Source organism: Eleginops maclovinus, chromosome 8 (assembly GCF_036324505.1).
Source record: "Eleginops maclovinus isolate JMC-PN-2008 ecotype Puerto Natales chromosome 8, JC_Emac_rtc_rv5, whole genome shotgun sequence".
NCBI lineage: Eukaryota > Metazoa > Chordata > Actinopteri > Perciformes > Eleginopidae > Eleginops > Eleginops maclovinus.
The window spans coordinates 2,859,765-2,880,858 of record NC_086356.1 but is presented as its reverse complement, the minus strand read 5'-3'; the positions used below and the strand labels follow the sequence as shown (position 1 = coordinate 2,880,858).

Below are 21,094 nucleotides of genomic sequence, written 5' to 3'. Positions count from 1 at the left end.
CGTACACATGTACCTTTCAAAGTAAAAGCATAAACCCCCATCTTTATTTATTCGTCGTTTTGTTCCTTTGTTTTCCAATGTTTAATGTGACGTCTAGATATTGAATTGTCATGCATTTTCCTTGTTAAGACAGACGTTTGTCATTCAATTTGTAACCATTTTTAAAGTAATATTTCATGTTTAAAAAATAAATCATCACAACCGGAAGTGTTCTTGTTTTGTTCTTGCCAGCTGCCGGCCCGCCAGCCTGGGCTTTATGGTAGGGAGCGTGCCTTGGAATCTGCACGTGTTCGGCGAAACACGAAGGAAATTGGACAAATATACCACAAAGATGTTTCTTTTTGGACTGTCCCGTGTGCCTCGGAGTGGACAGGTTGTAATGTGAGGTATTGAACTCGTGACATGATGAATAAAAGAAGAGAAGCGGATGTGTTGGTGCTAGCTAAGAGCATGGGAGCTAGCGTTAGCTGAGAACAGCATGTCCAGACATGTCCCTGCACGAATGAATGAATACGGACACACCACGTTACACCAGTTACTCTATTTTTTATGACAAATAAAATGGATTACCAGTTCCCAAAGCAACTTTTCCCTTCGTTCTACAACTGCGGACCTCCAGACCTGGTCCTGAAACACTGCGCAGGAAACTGGGGCTGCTACGACCGAGTCCGACCTCAGGTGGGTCAGCTGTCAATGCTGCTATTTCATAAAAACACACGAAAAAATATGAATAAAACCCATATTTGAAATACTCTCAAACCCTGTTTCATAATAACAATGTTTGCATGTCCGTTTTATTTTTCATAAAGGTCGCAAATTGTTCTGATTCGGGACAAGTACTTGCTTTATAGATATAAATCATACTTAAATTAAACTCGATTATCACAGAGGTAATGTTTCTGAGCTGGAAAACCTTTATTATGTTTTTGAGAATAAAAAACATGTCACTCCTTGATTCACATCTGGACAAGGTCCCCTTCCAAAACCAGTATACTAAGACTATCAAATCTGGACTACCTTATCCTATACATGATACAATTCCAAAGCTTCTTTTTGTTTAACCTTTATCCTATTTGTGTTTTAACCATTTACCGTGAAAGGATCAGACTTTCTAAGATGTCCTCTGTAATGTCAGTCTTTCTCGTGGTGTGGTTCTGTTTTCAGGGCGGTTCTGGTCCTCTCTCCAGCTGGACATTTACCTCCAGGCATCAGGTCGGAGGGGAGGCATGGCGTCACACGGAGCCGGTACCAGTTCCCCTCCTGTCCCCTAAAAACTGTGAGTCACCTCAACAGAGGACATTCAGGTCTTGAGACAGCCGTCCACATCTGGAGAGCTGAAGCAGGAGAGACACTTTACTTAAACTCTGATTCAAAGGCTTTATTTGTCATATGCAAATTGTTTTTTTGTGCACTTGTGGCCTAATTCATCTGTATGCGTTTGTCTTTTATCCAGCTTTCCCCTGGCTTTCGACGCCTCCAGATCCACAGGATTTCACCGAACATGTGAGTGTGAACTCCAACAGTTTACAAACCCCTCTCTCAGATTTAAGAGCTGTCTGTCTCAACCTTTACATGCATTTGAACATCCAGTACACATTTACAACCCAGACTCCGTAATATTGACTCTAGCACATCAGAGCTCTGCATCCTCAGATCTTTTTGTTTGCTTCTTTGACTTTGTGGTTGAAAGTCTGTGAACCTGATGTGTGTTTCAGATGCAGAACTTCTTCATGGACCACTGCCAGGACGCCTTCGGGAGCATCAGTGGAATTCTGAGTGAAAACTTAAACTTAAAACCAGGACGAAAAGGGGTGAGAATCACAAGAATATACTGAACTTTCAACGACATTTATCTGTTTATTTTCTGGTCAGTCCAACAGTTCGTATCATTTATGGATGAGAACAGGAATGGATAAATATAGTAGTAAGACCTTTAGCTGGCTGTGGATCTCCAGGCTTCTTGTCGGCTCTTTTTTGTGTGTATAAATTCAATTTGAAGCAATTCTCCTATACCAAATTATCTTTCCATGACATAATAATCAATAATATCTTAATGTGATGCATAACCAACAAGCAGTCTCTTCATGCACGGATACATTTTGAGTTTGATGTTGCTTCCTAACATCCTTCAGAAAAGTGGAATGAAAACTTAATTAAATTCAATTAGATGTTTATTCCCTGCAGATTTCTCCTTAATTAAATACATTTAGCATTAGTTCATGTGTTTAAGGTCATATTCGCATGCAGCATCTCCTCTTAAATACAATAAACAAGTAAAACTTTTCACCTCGTTGGATTCTCGAGGCAAATTATGCTGCAAAATATGTTCAGTTTCGAATCAAATCAGCTAAAAAGCGCCGTTTCTGACCTCGCTTCCCTGACAATAGCGCCAATAACAGTCAGGAGACTAAACTCAGATTCACAGCTGATTTGTTATTTTTAAAGAAGGATCCAATGTTGCCTAGATTAGTTTTTCTTTTTGTATTTATTTGTAAATGATTGTCGATGTCGTGTAATGTTTCCCAGACCATTCGCCCATACTGGCTCTAGACTATGACAGTTGATATCCTACCTGCTCACTCTGGTTAGGGTTTCAGGGTCCGCTAAAGCAAATGAACAGCTGATCTTGATTTGTAGGATGTTATAAATATATATGTTTTGATTTTTCTGTCATGCAGAAATCTCGCAGCGACTCCGTCTACATGACGAAAATGGAAAACATCATCAAAAAGGTGAAGCTCAAAAGGTGAGAGGAGCCGCCTGATCAGTGAGTATCTGTGGCGGTGTGGCGGCTGTTTCATTGGTCCATCTTCTGTCCAGGTGTCCGTTCTCCTTTGACTCCACGGTGCTGGACAGGTACGGCACCCTGCTGTCGGACGTGCTGCCCGCCGTGCCCCCCGAACTGCTGGGCTCCCTGCTGTACGAGGAGCTGGAGGAACAGAGGGAACGCATGCTGTTCTGTGAAGCAGCCACAGGGGGCGCTCTGGCCTTCATCCCTTTCTCACAGAGCGGCAGCGACCCTCAGCGCGGCTGCCTCCTCTACCCCGGGAACCAGGGGCTGGACTTCCTCAGTATCCTGCAGAGAACATACTCAAACGTTGAGACCAGGGCTGCTGTCGAATAGTCCAACACTTTTCCTTAACGTCAGGGAAATGCGTGGGGTGAAGGAACCCCAAACTAGGCAACGTAATTATGATGCACCAGAGGATGTGCGTGGGAAACTACAATTTTTCACAGATGGAATATCAAAAGTGAATCTATGTACACATTTGTTACTGCGTTACCAAGGTTTAGAATTGAAATAAATAAGGAAAGTGAAAAGAAATGGTCGCTCGCCCTCCTGTCCACTCATATTAATTGACATTTATCCGAATTATTCTGATTGTTGCAATGCATTCATAGTTCACTTTTGGTTTGCACTTGCATGATCTGCAATCGGTTGCTTCTGTAAAGGCTGCAGCTGCAAAGAATTGTGGGTCTGCTTTATCTCCTTCCTTTCATATAGGATGATCCATTGTGTCCTATTCTAAAGGAGGAAACAAAGGAAGCATTGAAGCTCCTTTTCTTAGAGCAAGAGAAGGCAGATGGTATCATGGCGGCTACATAGGTCAATGCGGGTCCTTTCACTCCATTAGCAAACCTTCCTAACCCAAAGAATACAATTCGGTTTAAAACCCAGACGGTAGTCAAAATATTGTTGCTGCATTGTGTTTCTGCGGCCTCTGGTCCTTAACTCAACACCTCAGACTTCCACCGGGTGGAGCTGCAGCAGCACAGAGGGACCCCCTCCTGTTTGGACGCCAGCAGCTGTGAGCTTTCGACCTTCCAGCTGCAGGGCCCCGTCAGACAGATCAGCGCCGCCTCGCTGATCAATGACTGTAAGAAGCAGACAGCATTTAGAGACCCCATCGGGAGCGGGGTGTGGATATCTGACCGTGCCGTTGTGTGCAGGTTGTGTGGCAGTGCGCTCGGATCACCTGTGTGGAGTTTGGAGGTTCAGTGAGGGAAACAAGCCTCAGCTGATGGAAGTGGTCAACACTAAAGAGGTCGGGACCTGCATCAGTGTCAGGTGAGTGGAACCAGGGCGTCCAATCAGAGACTAGAGCTGTGGAAAAGGTTCAAACTTAGGACTGGGTGTTTGAAAAAAGCCTCTCTGCTGTGTCAGTCCTCATGTTCTGGGTGAAGTTCTGGTGGCGAGTGAGAGCGGAGCAGTGAACCTGTGGACCGTCGGCAAAAGGTGAGGACGGATTTTGTATCAAAGAATTGATTTTTTGTCTCCAAATCCAATCAGAACTTAAAGTGGTCTTTGCTTGTTAGGATGCAGAAGGTCCGGAAGGAGGAGGAGTACCTGTACTTCAACGCCAAGTCTTCGTGGCGATGGTGCGAGTTCTCCGCCCATCCCAGGGTGATGCAGTATGCGGACAGGACGGGGGTGGAGCTCTGTGACATCCGGGTGAGATGAGTGTATGGGAGTTAATATATCCCCTAGTCTGGAACATCCTGAGATTGGATTGTAAAACTAGCGTAGCAGGGACTGGGGATTGAACCGCTGACTCCCTGATTGGTAGACACCTATATCCCCCCCCGAGGGTTTTGTTTTGGCATTATTGACTCTCTCCTCTCTCCTCAGATGAGTCCCGTCTCAAATCACACTCTGTTTCGTATCGGCAACACCTCAGAGTGTCGCAGCGGAGAGAGACTCATCCTGTCCAGATACCTGGCAGACGTCCACCCCTTCCACCACCTCATCACCACTCAGGTACACACATAACACCGTTATGTAAGAGACTTAAATGGAGATAGCAGTTCAGTTCTATGTATATTACTTGATCGTTTGGTGAAATTCTTGTATTTTTGGGGAGCACGTACAAGCAGAATAATTGACAAGACAAAACGATTTTTATCAGCCGGGCCTTCTCAAAACAGTCTGCCTGTACCGGAAGTAGCAGACGACTTTCACGTGACGTCACAAGTTTAACTGTACTGGTGTTGCAACCATGGCTAGCAGTACTAGTGAGAGGGATTTTAGGGAAAATTCGTCTGTTTCTGTTGGTGCTGAACACGATGAAAGCATCAGTGAGCTCTCTGATGCCCCTGAGCCGTCATCAGATGGAGAAATCGACATGGCAGAGCCACCGGGAGTCCAACCATATATGTTTGATCCAGCCGTGTCAGACGCTGGGAGTGACAGTGACAGTGGTGAGGACAACGGAGCCGGTGGAGGGATAGACCGCGATATAGATCGCCTACAAAGTACAGAATGGTAATTAGTATTCCTTTTGACCCTGGCCTGTTATGGTTATTGTTTTCTTTAACCCGTCAACTGCCTTGGGCGACATCTGTAGCTAAGATTCTAAACTGCCTCCCAGCCCTGGGCGTCATATAGCGCCAGAGTCCTAAGCACTGCAGCCTGCCCGGGGCGACGTACAGCGCCCAAACAGCATCGTGTGTAGAAACGTTGTTTAAACCAATCAAATACGTATTGCTAAGTTGTTATACCCTTTGGGACCCATGATATTGCACAACCAGTAGACAATCGTGCCATTGGCATTGTGAAACTGAAAGGAGTCCATTTATTAACAAATAGTAATAATAATGTTAATGAAACGTCAGATCTAGATACATGTACGTAACATTACAGGTGGCCACACCGCACACAAGGGATCCATTAACAAGCTGCCCCGGCCCTACTATTTCACAGTTCATAGTACAAAGTCAGAGAGTATGAGGACTGCATCACTGCGATGCATGGTCTACAAAGCACTTATGATAATGTGTATAGATTAGACACTTGTGGATTATATTTATATTAGCTGCAGAAGGCCGCAATGCATGGCTTCCCACTCGCGATTTTTGTCATTTTAGCCTAGAATTGACAAAGCAAAACACGACGAAACACACCGGCAACAATGGACGCCAAACTTGTGGTTACACTTGTGACGTCCGCCTCCAAGGGTCTCCAACAAGAACGTTTTCAGGGATTTCCTGCCGCGCAATTTTAAATGATTAATTACTCCGTTAATTCGACCGGAATGACATGGGTTGCAATGATATATGTTATTCAGTAATATATGTACTATTAGACTGCGTGGTGTGTAGTGCTGCACTTCAGTAGGCCTTTAAGCACACAGAACTTTGTTTAACATAATAATAATAATGATACTGAAGCATCCGAAGACACCAAATACTTCCTGTTAGAAGATGATGAGTGTGCAGTACTTTACTTTGACCACTAGATGTCAGGGTTTGCATGTCTTGAGTGAAACTCTGCAGGAGGAAAACTAGGATTCAGGCAGGAGGTTAAGAAAATGTCTACTGATTTATGGTGCTTATATTTAAAGAATTCGCATTTAAATATGTCACTTTGTTATTTGATGTAATTGTTTTTGTTTCCTTTCTCTGACTTCACTCGACTCTTAGTACTCGGCCTACATCATGGACGAGCGTTTCCCCTGCATGCCCGTGCTCAAGTGGGATCACATGATGCAGTCTCCGCCCATGTTCTGTCACACTGTCCCGGGCTCCGACCCCTCCAGGACCGCCAAGGTGCTGCTGGGCTCCCACAGCTCGCAGGAAATCACCCTGCTGCAGTACTCAGGTCTGCAGGCTTTGACTCATCTACAAAACAGTGTGTTGAGTGACCAGGTCCGCTTCTGTACTTATGTATGCGTGTGTGTGTGTGTGTGTGTGTTCAGGAGGGAGAGCAGAAGCCTGTTCCAGTCGGGGTCCTCCTCAGGCACTGCTCAGACCCAGGGACAGCCTGAGACACCTTCCTGTCCAAATCCCCCACCGCCTGGAGCTTGCCACCAGCAGACTGTCTATACCGGCGGCAGGTGTGTGTGAGATTTAAGTTCTGGCTCTGTGTGCTTATGAATTTCAGTAACTAGCATACGACTGGTAATTTCCCATGAAGAATCGAGACCAGTGTATGAAACTGACCAGTGCTCTCTGGTGTTCGAACACTGTTACAGGGACACTGTGTCTATTTCACCTTTGCTGAATATCTGTCAACATAAAACAGCCCCCAAAAAATTACACCTCTGCAAAAGAAATGTCTGTTTTTGTACTTTCAACTTTTTTAACTTTGAGTGAAATTAACATCTTAGTTCCTCCTCAGACTTCTGACAACATTTCTTCTAAATTTCAAATACAAATAGAGTTTCAATTAAAATAAGAACTGGTCAAAAATAACCAAAATGCCGGGGCTTCATGTGTCAAATCATGCCAAGAAAAACAGGATATATTCATTTTTCTTAACTCGTCTTTTACCACACGGGCTGAACTTTTTTTGTTTTGTCTTCAGGTCTGACTTGTATCCACAAGAGAGGAGGAGGTGGTGAGGAGTGTATCTGTATCCTGCAGCTGACGGAGGCAGGGGATATTTTCTACCAGATCCTGGAGCCCGAGCAGCCACACACCCCTCCACAGGCTCCGGAAAGAAACACACCTTCAGGGATAAAAGTAGCCGAGCGACCACCGCATTCTCTCAATCTCACATCGGCCACATCGAGCGACGAAGACATCATCGGCCCTAATCAGGTGCTGAGCTACGTGCCTGAAACTCCGGAGAGGGAACGACCAGAACTGGAGATTTACTCTTCCTCTAGCGAGTCCGAGTCCCAGAGTAAGACTCGTTACATGAAGCGTCTGCATATGCAGCTGCAGGTCATCGACAATGTCAACGTGGATCATGGGAATGAATCGGATACAGCGGGTGTGAGTGCAGAGACAGTGAGTGAAGAAAAAGCTGAGATCCCAGAGGAATCCAGCAGGATGGAGGAACCCAGCAGCAGCGTCCAGAAGCTCAGTGACGGTGTTGTGGTCACGTGGAAACAGTGGCTGCAGAAATTGATGCAAAAGAGTCGTGAGAATAAGCCCCGCCCACAGCGCAGGCAGCCCTACAAGGTCCCGACTGAAGACCTCCTCCACCTGTCTGGCGTTCAAGCGAGAGGAGAGGACTCTGCAGAGAAGGAACGCATGGAGAACCTGAGGCGGGATCTCCGAGCGTGCATGACTAGTCGCTCGCTGCTGGTTCACAGCGCCGTCTCCGCCTCCCTCGGGGATCAGGAGGTGGTGGCAGTGCCCAACGCCGTGGATACCGACACATGGAAAGATCCGACGAGCGAGCGCTTCACGGTGTCCTGGCAGGGCGAGGGGGCCTGGCAGGCGTGGTGGGAGGAGAACCTGGGGCTGAACCGGGGGAAGAAGGTGGAGGCTCTGAGGAGGAAGAGGAAGAGGGAGAAGGAGGCGAGGAGGTCGTCTAGTCAGCAATCGGTGCTGTCCGGCAGCTTCACCTCGTCCCTCTGCTACCAGTCGGACCTGAGCGACTTTTCAAATCTGTCCGGCTGGTCCTCCACCGCCAGCCAGGGGGTGTGGTCCGACAGCGGGGGGGCACTGTCCCAGGCGGAGGACTCGATCGAGAATGGGTCGCGACGGGCTACGACACCCTCATCCGTTCAAACAGACGCTCCAGTCCCCACGCTGACCCCCACGCCGACCCCCACGCCTCAGAGGGATAAACAAGCAAGCCAGACCCCAAGCAGCACTCGCGCCCCGCCCCCTACCCCAAAGAGTCTGAAGAAGAGCAAACGCCAGACAGACTACCTCAGCGCTCTGTTCGCTCCGCAGGTAAGGGGGGGGGTTCTGTCTGGTCCACACAGAGGCCTTGGTGGCGGTTGCAGCAGTTAGCAAAACATAAGTTGATTTAAGATTTATTTCTAAGACAAAAACAATGTGTAAATATCATCTGAATTAAGGACTGTGATGCTGCATATCCATCTTATTCTACAGACCAAGATCAGTTTAAATATATCTTTCAATGATAATGAAAATAATGTTGCAAAACCGATCAATCAAAAATCAATTCAAAATTGTGAATTATGCTTGACCAATCACAACAGAGCCAGCCAGTTAACCAATCAGAGCTCTGGTTTCAGACAGAGGGTGAAAAGAGGAGCTGCAGCACAGGCAGTATGAGAAAGATAAAGAGCTTTCTGAACATTAAAGCATGGAGACATGTCCCAGAGAGGCAAAAAATACTAATATGAACCTAAAATCTGCAGACTAGGGCCCATATAATATTTTTGATTATGGTAAGAGAGCAAATGAGTAGGGAGAATTAAGCCTCTAACTAGCTTGCTGTCATTTAAGACTTGGTTGAGCTCTTGTCTTACTTGACTCTCCCCCGGTCTTTCTCTAGGATGAGCCCTCGCAGCACGGCGGTTATTTCCTGGAAGAGGACAGCACGGTGCACCACAAGCCTCCACCTGTGGCCTCGTCCTCCTACCAGCTCCACAGCTCCCAGTCCGCCTCTCTGAGGAGCGTCAGGACCGGTTTCTCCCAGTCCCTGACCCCCTCCCGGTCCCTGACCCCCTCCCAAAGCTCCCAGGGGAGACCGGGGCTTTCCCAGACATCACAGACCAAGAAGAAGAAGCCTCGGATGGGATTCTGATTCATCGGTGTCCGCCAGCATTTGGAATAGCTGTTGTTGAGAGCCTCGAGTGTTTCTCCTCTGGATTTATTATGGTAGCATGCATTGGATCTGATCAAGGATGGACTGACTGGAAGAGGACCAATGGCTCTGTCCCTGAAGACGTTTGGTAGGAACTCATTACCTTTGTTTTGTGCCTTATGGTTAATGATGGACGTGTGAGTGTGTGTGTGTGTGTGTGTGTGTGTGTAAAGAAGGTCAAGTGACGCTGCTGGATTCCTTTTTATCTGTTCGTTAGGCATTCACACAGCTGATGATGGTTCACTTCATTCCTTATCACTCCTCGTTACAGAGATGGGATGACACGGTCGGCTGATATGGAACAGGAGGAAAGAGATAAGAAGCTAACCGGAGGTCGCTGCTCTCCGGCGGGCGTTTAGGGATATGGAAGTCTTAAAAGTCTTTAAATTAAAGCTGAGGAGCAACATTTCACAATGAATGTCAAACGAGTTGAGAGAAAAAAAGGGTGTTTGTTGGAATTTTTTAAAAAAAACGTGTGTGTGTGTGTGTGTGTGTGTGTGTGTGTGTGTGTGTGTGTGTGTGTGTGTGTGTGTGTGTGTGTGTGTGTGTGTGTGTGTGTGTGTGTGTGTGTGTGTGTGTGTGTGTGTGTGTGTGTGTGTGTGTGTGTGTGTGTGTGTGTGTGTGTGTGTGTGTGTGTGTGTGTCATCCAACATGTATCTTTTCTTTCTCAGACCTCCCTCCCTTATTTTTTTACTTTGTAAATGAAAGTGCGACTTGCACTTCTGTATGGAATCGTTTTACATCTGCTTTGAATAAAACGGAAAGGATTTGGTAGAAAAGATCTGGGTTGTTATTGAAAAACCAAGGAAAACGTTCATAATACTGTGGGTCTTTCCCACGCCTGACTTTAAATAAGTAGTATTAGTTGCTAGGCAGATTAGGATGAATGATGGTAAATATAATCTCCCTTAAATCAGACTGTAGTTCACCTGCAGTAAATCCAGCAGCTACCCTGCAGTATACAAAGCCATTCAAACTAGCTGCACCTTTACCAGCTCTGAGAACACTTTAATGATCAATCATTATAAAACATATCAGAGATATTATTCTGAAATGGACCAATCAGACAATGACTACTTTTACTGTCGCTACTTTAAGTACATTTAGAGGAGAGTACTTTCTACTTTCACTGGAGGAACATTTAGAATACTTTCACTGTGACAGAGTATTCCTACACTCTGGTACTTCTACTTTACTCAAGTACAAGACCTGAGTACTTCTACTTTACTCAAGTACAAGATCTGAGTACTTCTACTTTACTCAAGTACAAGATCTGACTACTTCTACTCTACTCAAGTACAAGATCTGAGTACTTCTACTTTACTCAAGTACAAGACCTGAGTACTTCTACTTTACTCAAGTACAAGATCTGAGTACTTCTACTTTACTCAAGTACAAGATCTGAGTACTTCTACTTTTACTCAAGTACAAGATCTGAGTACTTCTACTTTTACTCAAGTCCAAGATCTGAGTACTTCTACTCTACTCAAGTACAAGATCTGAGTACTTCTACTTTACTCAAGTACAAGATCTGAGTACTTCTACTTTTACTCAAGTACAAGATCTGAGTACTTCTACTTTTACTCAAGTACAAGATCTGAGTCCTTCTACTTTTACTCGAGTACAAGATCTGAGTACTTCTACTTTTACTCGAGTACAAGATCTGAGTACTTCTACTTTTACTAAAGTACAAGATCTGAGTACTTCTACTTTACTCAAGTACAAGATCTGAGTACTTCTACTTTTACTCAAGAACAAGATCTGAGTACTTCTACTTTTACTCAAGTACAAGATCTGAGTCCTTCTACTTTTACTCGAGTACAAGATCTGAGTACTTCTACTTTTACTCGAGTACAAGATCTGAGTACTTCTACTTTACTCAAGTACAAGATCTGAGTACTTCTACTTTTACTCAAGAACAAGATCTGAGTACTTCTACTTTTACTCAAGTACAAGATCTGAGTACTTCTACTTTTACTCAAGTACAAGATCTGAGTCCTTCTACTTTTACTCAAGTACAAGATCTGAGTACTTCTACTTTTACTCAAGTACAAGACCTGAGTACTTCTACTTTTACTCAGGTACAAGATCTGAGTACTTCTACTTTACTAAAGTACAAGATCTGAGTACTTCTACTTTTACTCAAGTACAAGATCTGAGTACTTCTACTTTTACTCGAGTACAAGATCTGAGTACTTCTACTTTACTCAAGTACAAGATCTGAGTACTTCTACTTTTACTCAAGTACAAGATCTGAGTACTTCTACTTTTACTCAAGTACAAGATCTGAGTACTTCTACTTTTACTTGAGTACAAGATTTGAATACTTATACTTTTACTCAGGTACAAGGTCTGAGTACTCCTCCCACCCCTCCCTTTGAGTAACATGGTTTCTTTAGATTTTATCCAAAATAAATTGAATCTCGTATTTAAACAACATTTTCTGGAATCAGAAGGAAAAGGCCCGACAACAGATTCAAAAAATAATATTTTTATAAGATTTCAGTTTTTTTTAAGTACAGTTGACCAAAACAGAATAAATAACTTAATATCTACAAAGAACTATACACATTTTTTTGTTTTACATCATTTACAGTTTTACATGTTTTTTCGACAGTCAGTATTATTTTTTGTTCCATACAGCGTTTTTTCTCAGAATGCTTACACCACACTTTTTTTTCCTAACCTACATCCTATAAAATAATTAAATAGAAACCAGGGTCATACATGCAAACATCCTTGAACACACGCACACACACACACACACACAGTTTATCTGAACAATTTCAATGTTCGCATCAGATTCCCTCCAGACACAAATCTCCTGTCTGCTCATTTACCGCTCTAAATGAGATTTCAAAAAATGTGCAAATGAAACTTTCCTACAGAAGGTGAGAGCAGACGTGCATACGAACAGTCTTGCGTCAAAACATAACAACGTAATTCTTCTAAAGAAATACAAATAAGTTTTCAACCCTGAAACCGTTGCGTCACCGGTGCCTTCAGTTAGAGCTCTTCATAACCTAACGTTTAATCACCGCTCTCAGCTTCTGTACAACTCTTATATTAAATAAATACATGTTTTGGCAAATGATCTTGACCACAGCTTCGGGTCTGAGCTGACGCCTGAGGTTGAGATGTTTCTATCAGCACTTTTAGAGGCCGTACGCTGCACCGCGTCGACCAAACTTTAATCAAACATCGCTCCTGGAATGTGGCATCTCAACATGCACCGACACGACTAACTAAAAAAACCTAGCAGGAAGAAGTCCGGACTGCTCAGTAGTTGTGCGATTCTCCACCAGCAGCCCCGGAGCTTTTTTGACAATAAATTAAAAGACTACAGGTGAAGAATCTGAAGGTTTCAGGGGGAGGCAGCGGGTCGTCAGGCGTGGAGGTGTTGGCGGCGGAGGTGCAGAGGGAAGTAGGGACCCTCGGCATCGCTGCCCAGAGAACTGCTGAGGGACTCCTCCCCTGAACTCATCAGGTCCTCACAGGAGTCCTCACTGCGGAGACACAGAGGGAAATACTGTCAGCATACAGAGGATCAAACACTGAGGATCAAACACTGAGGATACGATCAGTTTAAGGTTTAAAATGTGGGGAAAACAACCGTTGAATTTCACAAAGTCGACCTCGTCTTAGTGAATGATTCGCAAGTCGTAGAGTCAGTGAAGTGCAGTTTGAAGGAGATAAAAGACTGTTTTTGACATAAATATGTTAACATGAATGCTGAATAATAGGGACCAACAAGTATTCACATAATGGAGTTCTCAAAACGACAGAAAACATTCAGAATTTGGATTTTAATTTAAGTCGTCAAACGATCCAATATTTTTTCTTGTAGACTTTTGAATGTTGTTACCTGTTTTGTAAAACTCTTGGCTTTTAAATCAGTCAGCTAAATAAGTAGAACAAAGATGTGCCAGATCATAATCTCTGGTGTTGGAAGGACTGTATGTGGATGAAACTGTAAAATAAATACAAGAGGAAATAAGGATTAACTCATTTTGCCGTCTTGGTGTTTTTTGGAGAAACATTTTCCTCCTTTAACTCTGAGCTTTTTATCATCATTGAGCTGATGTTCTGACTGGTCACAGCAGAAATGTGACTCAGTTTATCTTCTGGACGTCGAGTGAAACGTGAGGAACGAGGCTTTAAACCATGTGACGAGGAGTATGTGTTAGTAATCAGTCAGCTGGGGAATGTTTAGGTTCCTCTTTTTTTTTCTGAGCCCTACAGAAATTCCATTTGACTCAAGGCGAGGCCTCTTGTGGCGTCATGGAAACGTCCGTGTGTGTGTGCGTGTCTGGTTACAACACATCAGAAACTTGTGTTGCTGCAGCACACTTGCACAATACACTGTAGGAAATGTCCCTCTAACTTTAAAAGCACTCTTGGAGAGTGTTTGTTTGAAGGAGACAGAAGTGCTTCTCCAGTAGAAACTGCCCTTTTTAATTCTGCTGGACTAACTGGGTTACTAAACATGTTTGGACACATACTTCCTGCAGTGTTTGTGTGTGTGTCATGGCTGTACAAACATCTGGTGTGTGTCTGGTGTGACCAACAAGGTGTGTCTTGTTTATTTGAATTCCTCTGTAGTGTTTGTTTTTTATCAGCATAAAGATGAGCTGTCATCACATGTTGTCCCGGTGACATCTGCATCACAATGAAACTGAAAATGAACCCAACCTATTTTATTCTCTCATTTAATTTGGTTGTTTTAGATTTGTGCTCAAAGTATCTCGCTCAGGTGGGTTCAATATGCAGTTAGTGTCAGCTTCTCTGTAAGTGGAGTTTTGGACTCTGGGATCTCGCTCAGGTGTGTTTGAGGCTCTAAAAGAAACATGCTCAGGTGTGTTTCAGGCTCTCAGTGTCAGTTTCTCCTCAGGTGTGTGTTGGGCTCTGACATTATATGCTAAGGTGTGCTTGAGGCTCTAACAGTATCTTACTCAGGTGTTTTTAAGATGCTGTTAGTGTCAGTTTCTGTGAGGGGAGTGTTGGGCTCTGGGATCTTGTTCAGGTGTAGTTGAGGCTCTAAAAGAAGCGTACTCCGGTGTTTTTAAGACTGTCAGTGTCAGTTTCCTTGGTAAGGTGTGTTTGAGGCTCTATCCGTGTTAGTTTCTCGCTCAGGTGTGTTAGAGGCTCTAAAATAAGCTTGTTCAGGTGTGTTAGAGGCTCTAAAATAAGCTTGTTCAGGTGTGTTAGAGGCTCTAAAATAAGCTTGTTCAGGTGTGTTTGAGGCTTTAAAAATGTTAGTTTCTTATTCAGGTGGGTTTGAGGCTCTGACATTAGATGCTAAGTTGTGTTTGAGGCTCTGGAAGTGTTAGTTTCTGCTTAGGTGTGTTTGTGGCTCTCACCTCTCGCTCTCGTCCCAGCGGCCCTCTGGGATGGTAGGCAGCTCGGGCACGGTGCGTAAGCTGTGCAGGTTCTGGGCGGTCCGCCGCGACACGATCCACTGCAGCTTCCTGTGATTGGGTTTGCTGCATTCAGGCGACGAGTAGTCCGACAGACACCGAGCCACCCGCTCGCTCCACAGCCGCAGCTCCACGTCGGTAATCTGAAACCAAACCACAGAGGGTCAGTTTAGCTGCTCGGTCCTCCACCCTGCTCACTGACATCGGTGTACTTAAACGGTGTGTTCCTGTAAACGGTAACCTGGTGTCCGTTATCATGCGAGGAGAACCCATGTTAAAACAGGTCTGTATGTACGTTTGAAACCTGACGAGCTGCTCAGGCAACACCTGAACCCAAAAGTGTGTAAGTGTTCAGCTAAAGTATCACTATGGCAGACATACCAGGGTCTCAGACAACCTATAAATACACGTTCCATTCCTTTTTCAAGGGACAACATACTTTAAAAAGGAACACTTCTATAATAACATTAAATCCTTGAATAAACAATGAAGTACTGGTCCTGTATTCAAACATAAAAGTGGCAGGGAGGAAGAAACAAATCCATTTCTATTCAGGAAAGAGTGTTAAACTCCCCCTGTGGACGCAATCGTTTAAAACATTTCCCTTTTAAAGAGTCGAGCCGTCACAACACTAACACCGAGTTACATAAAGCTAGGAAAGAAAAGTTGTGGACAAGAGCCAGGCCGAGAATAAATGGACCTCTCTCCCACCGCCACCCCCTCTACTTCTGCTGCTATTCAGACGACATCACGTACAATTCTGCATTGTGTTCACTTCCATTGCCTTCAGCAAGAAGTGTCCCTATGAGCCTGCAAGACACACAGCTGTCTGTCTGTATGTCAGAGTGTCCAGGAAATGTAGCAGACGCACCCAGTTAATGGGGCAACTACAACATCATTTACTCTGATTTTACCCCCTGTGGTTTGAGACAAAATCATGCATGTTTACCTTGAGGTGTCTCTGGATGTGACTGGCTATTTCCAGCATGTCTTCCGACTGAACGGCGTGGATCTCCTGCCTCAGGAGAGATAAGGCTAGGACGGACGGCTGCACGGATAAACCAGAAGAGACAGGACGTGAGTGACAACATTTGAACTGCAGCATGACAAAAAGAGCTCATTTCTGTATGTGTCATTAGGCTGCTGAGCTACACTAACGCTGTGTCCCCTTTGACCCTCTGAGCATTCCTACCTTTGCTTTGGAGAAGGAGATACGGCACAGACAGGCTTTGAGTTGAGCTTCCAGTTTCTCCAGGCTGAGAATCTCCTTTCTGTTCACACACACACACACACAGTCGGGTTTAGAGGTGGTTTCAGTTCAGAGACAATTCCCAGACAGACAAAATTAACTCTTAATAACTCAAAATCAATACCTTTAAATTGAAAATAAGAGCAATTTCAGAATTGACTGAAGGTTTTTAAGACCCTGTGACGATGCAAAAACTGTAAATCTGACTTGAACTGATTATGATATTGTGTACAACAAATCTTATCAGTGCCCTTCAGTTACACACTGATAGCTGAAGCATCGGGCTGACCTGAAGTGACACGACTGATCTGAACTCTGGTATTTATGTTGACACTCTTCAGAAATGTGTCTCAACAAGAGCTGCACACATTTACTCCAGAAAAAAAACCTGCTGACTACTGAAAAGGTTAACCAAATGTTGACTTTATCCTCTTCAAGTAGATTTTCCCTGAAAGTATCTGGCACCAATACAACCTCATGATTTGGAAAACACCCACAGGGGCGTCACATGACTCTCAAATGAATATGTCACCCTTAAAATGATCATTTAAAATGCCAATTGCTCACCCGTGATCCCTATACTCCTAAAGATAACTTTTCTAGCATGCCTCCCCGGTGAGCGAAGCAAAAGTCTTGAGTGACTGGTGTTGAACAACAGCAAACCATCCTCTTAAATCTCTTGCATAACTCAATATAATCAAAGTCTCACTTATCCAATCACATGCTCAATTCTTTCCACACATAAAACAGAGAAACTAAAAACATGCGTGTGCAGAGGTGTTTTAAAAAGTGGAAATGCATGAGAATGAGCGGTCTTACTTCTGGATAAATGGGATTTGGATTATTCTGCACGTGTAGGCATCAGCTGTTTTGATATATTTTAGCCCCTGTATTTTTAAGTTAACTCATACACCTGTGTGCTTGTCTGCGAGCGTCTCACCTGTCTGTGCAGTGTGAAAGTGCAATCTGGTGGTACATGTCCAGGAAGGTTAAGGCAGTGATGGCGTTGGACTTGAAGTTGAGCTTCTCGGCGACGATCTTCTCCATGCGGCAGAGGTCGGACGCGGTGAACCGGCACTGTCCGATGCGGATGAGCTCCACCGGGGGGGCCAGGTTGCACTCCTCCTCCGTCACTTTGGCCGCCATGTGCAGGCAGCTGACGCTCACGCAGGAGAGGTGCTTTGGCTGGATCTGAAGGGAGAAGACGTGAGTAAGAACACGCACTGACTGACATTGCAATTAGGAAATGATTCATGCTACTGGAAGGATTCATCTTTTTTGAATCATCAGTGAAAAATATGTTTTTATTAAGAGAATCAATTTTAACAAATAGGGTTTAAGTCTGTAGACTATCTCAATTGTGCAGCCCTGTTTTGTAACTTTTTACTATTACATATGCTGGAGAGGTTCCAGGCTTTTACAAACTCTAAAGCTGTAGTGGGCATGTCTGGTCCTATCAGGTGTGAGCATCTCGTACCCTGATCATGGCAAGGAATCTGTCCAACAAGTTAACAGCCAGGACGAATGTCTGAGTGCTGTAACCGAAGAAGCTGGTCAGACTCCACAGATCCTCCACTTTGGCATCTCTGCACTTGGCCGAAATCCGACTGTCATCCTGGAAAACAAAGACATGCTGTTCAATAACCGGCTTAAATCAGCCACGCACTGCTGATCACAGAGCAGCTCAGACTGGTGGCTGGCGTGTATCATGCTTTTTTTACTTTCGATAGACTGAACAACACATCAACAAGGTCATTACAATCAAAATGACTTCCAAATGTGGGTCATTTTTCGGAATATGTCCCGTTTACTGACTCTATTGTACAATATTGATGCTTTTGCTATGTGCTCACCTCTGTTGTGGATTCAATGAGTCTCAGCCCCGACTCTTTAGGCAGATAATGAGCCTCCTGCTCATAGTTCACCCTCAGCTCCTTCATCAGCTTGTATGCATCCATGTCTTGGCTGGCACTGCGGGAAGTGGTTTCTTATTTTCTGCAAAATTGGAAAGCATCCAGGTTCAACATAACCGAGAGGAAGTCGCAATTGTAATCTGTTTCTGTTGTCAATTTTTCAAGTAAATTTGAAGTACTTTTGTTTCGCTAGTTGTTTTATGATTATCTGATAAGTCATTAAAAATCCCCCCTCAAAAAATATTGAGGTCACATATATCAGCAGGAAGGCCTTTACCCCCGCAATTAATCAAGAGCAATTCAGACAAATCAATAAGTTGTTCATGTATTTCTCTCAACATTATATGCTTCTTCTTCTTCTCCAATTAAAACACATTTTGTTGGGATACAGAAGGTTTGTGTTAAATCTGTGATTAAAATAATAGTTATTTTAATTAATGAGACACATTTTTGATATAATATGAAAGAGAACAACATAGACATATTTGGTTTCATGTAAATATATCTATATTTTAATATCCAGTGGGTTTTTTTGGGTCGTTTTCTTACAATATATCTAATCTAAATTCCTCTTTCTGATTCTGATGGCCATTTAAAAATTGAAATAAATAAACGAGGTAGTTCTTATGTTGTACCTGGGTCAAATGTGATAATAACATCTTTAATCCACAGCTTTATTATTTATGAGGATCTCGGTTCTGGTTTCTGTGCAGATCTTCGGCCTAGTTTTGCTCTCAGCCCCAACGGGTCACAGCTCTTAGCCCCGCCCACTTCCCTCAGCTGGGCTTCGGTGTCAGGTTACAGTCTACGGTAGACGCCTTATCTGTTCTCTGGCCGACAGAAAAGCTGCTATTTCAAGGTTTTTTCTGTTACTAAACAACCAAAAGCACACAAAAACATAATTCACGGGGCTGGAAAGTTTTTTATAATCGTGTTTACTGGATAATAGCCGAGGAAGCTAACCGCAGCTAGCTAATGGTTAAAATCCTCTCAAAGGAGCGGGGGAGGGGCTGCTGTTTCAAACCTTAAAAGGTCTTCAAAATACAGTGTTTACCACCATTACCAAACAAAAACCAAATGTTTTACAGAGAAATGCGCATTGTTAATGTATTAAACTGATAAGTGTGCTTCTGGGGGTTTATCTTTGTTAATGTAATCGTGTTAAAGAGCTCTGCTTTGACAGGAGGCGAATCCAAGGGATACCAATAACAACAGACAAGAAAACACAGATCTGGCAGGAGAGAGGAAGCGAAAAGGGATAAAGCAAGAGGGTTGTTTAATTTTAGATACTGAAATGATAGAGGAAACGTTCACTACAGATGCTACTATGTCCTTACATTGACTGTACATAGAAACTACCCTTCTGTACGAACACTGTCAAAATTGTGCAAATATTGTACCAAATAAAAAGGCAATACGAAATGCATTTAGCATCAAATCTACTTCAAGCACTGGTATGTTAAAGATGATAGCTAAATTGAGCTCCTATTGTCTACCGTTCACTTCAATCCGCTTTTTTTCCGTCTCTTCCAGTTAGTTGATAGCAGAATCAGAAGGCAAATGTATCTCGAGTAGTCTTTCTGTTGTGAATACGAATTAAATAGATATGAATGGTTTACTCTACCTGTTATAGCAGGTCAAATCCACATATTTGTTATCTTCCGCTGTAACGTATAACGTTAGTGCTTCTCGTCTTGTCTCCTCTTTTTCCTTTCTCTTGTTCTGTCTTTTGTTGATGTTCATAAAGCTCACGCCCACTAACCGACGTCACGCGGGAGAAACCAATCAAAAGCCTGGGTTTAAGAATAGACGTCCTCCTCTTTTTGGTTTACCAGAAAACATTTTACTACAAACCTCATGTTTTGGTATTGTTTTACTTAAAATGTACCACTGTCGTCATAAAGATTGTAATTCACATAGATAATGAAATTAAATTAGTCAATTCCTGTCACTGGAATCGAAAGAGAACCTATTACATGATACGATCCTACTTTGACTGATGTTTCCCTTAACCAATCAGCGAGCTTCATTTTGGTTCGTTCAAAAAGTCCGCCCAAAATAAGATATTGTTATTGGCTCTCGGCGGTACACTTCTGAGGACCTGACGCAACCTTAGTATTACGTAGTGCCTTCTTGCTGTATTGCCTTTAACCAACTTCATGACAAATGACCAACATATCAGCTGTGAATGTTGAAAACGCTCCCCAGTCTGGCTGTGGACCTGTTGTGACATGCCCTCAGAGGTACATCATGTACGTTATTGAGGAAATACCCCACATTTGCAAACTGAAGTATGGTTTACAAATCATAGCTTTTGGGGATTACATCATAATTAAACTTCCAGGTTATTTCTCTATAAAGTTCACATTTTGCTTATTTTACAGAACAGTGTCGCAGTAACACACAGAAATATGTGTTCACCCATAGACTGTAAATATAAGGGTCACTCCTCAAAATAATGCTTACGTACTACTATACTTAAAGATGCTGTATTTTGATGACAGCTTATATCATTTACAGGCTTATGATTGCCATATTTGTGTGTATATGTACGCTTAAAGTGGGTTTGCAAATGTATTTTGCTTTGAGATTAATCGAAACGGAAAGTGATATATCAAAAAATTAAACATACATTGGATTTGTCATTTGAACCATTTCTGACCCTTATCCTTTATGCTTTTTTCTTATTTTTAGCTATTCATATTTCTAAATATATGCTGTAAACAAGGTTTTGTATTGTATGTGTACACAATAACCTGAAAAAAACTATTTTTGGAGGATAAAAATGATGTCAATGAAGATTGTGTGAAGTACAATAGGCTCACTATACAGTATACTACCATTGAAGTAGCTTTAGGAGGGGGTCCCAACTTTTTTCACTGAGGGCCACATACAGGAAAACAAAAGGAGGTTTTGGGCACTCACTAATTGCCTTAGAAGTTAGCAAAATCAATCAAATGTAGGTCAATTAAGCTTGCTGCTTGAATATGCTTTAAGGGGGAAA

General features: G+C 43.3%; 2 protein-coding genes across 5 annotated transcripts; one reads left to right on the top strand and one right to left on the bottom strand.

The window, feature by feature from the left end:
- Nucleotides 1-246: 246 nt before the first annotated feature.
- Nucleotides 247-10,661, top strand: taf1c (TATA-box binding protein associated factor, RNA polymerase I subunit C). Of its 4 annotated transcripts, none has more exons than XR_010166347.1 (16): nucleotides 247-678; nucleotides 1,165-1,276; nucleotides 1,454-1,503; nucleotides 1,716-1,811; nucleotides 2,679-2,746; nucleotides 2,821-3,071; nucleotides 3,747-3,878; nucleotides 3,952-4,069; nucleotides 4,166-4,237; nucleotides 4,318-4,453; nucleotides 4,631-4,759; nucleotides 6,421-6,598; nucleotides 6,696-6,833; nucleotides 7,304-8,628; nucleotides 9,200-9,599; nucleotides 9,783-10,661. XR_010166347.1 is itself a non-coding variant. In XM_063890293.1 (15 exons), the coding sequence occupies exons 1-15, from the start codon at nucleotides 550-552 to the stop codon at nucleotides 9,449-9,451; spliced, it is 3,186 nt and encodes a 1,061-aa protein (XP_063746363.1). In that variant the 5' UTR covers nucleotides 247-549; the 3' UTR covers nucleotides 9,452-10,660. The 4 variants fall into 4 exon arrangements, 2 of the variants coding, with proteins under 2 accessions (XP_063746363.1, XP_063746364.1); XR_010166346.1 differs by having other exon boundaries at nucleotides 9,729-10,661; XM_063890293.1 differs by having other exon boundaries at nucleotides 9,200-10,660.
- Nucleotides 10,662-11,986: 1,325 nt separating this feature from the next.
- Nucleotides 11,987-19,891, bottom strand: ccng2 (cyclin G2). Its single transcript, XM_063889554.1, has 8 exons — nucleotides 19,715-19,891; nucleotides 18,031-18,172; nucleotides 17,655-17,792; nucleotides 17,118-17,368; nucleotides 16,121-16,199; nucleotides 15,878-15,976; nucleotides 14,872-15,071; nucleotides 11,987-13,017 (listed from the first exon to the last, which is right to left on the bottom strand). Exons 2-8 carry the CDS (start codon nucleotides 18,133-18,135, stop codon nucleotides 12,897-12,899), a joined length of 993 nt encoding a protein of 330 aa, XP_063745624.1. The 5' UTR covers nucleotides 18,136-18,172; nucleotides 19,715-19,891; the 3' UTR covers nucleotides 11,987-12,896.
- Between the last annotated feature and the right edge of the window lie 1,203 nt (nucleotides 19,892-21,094).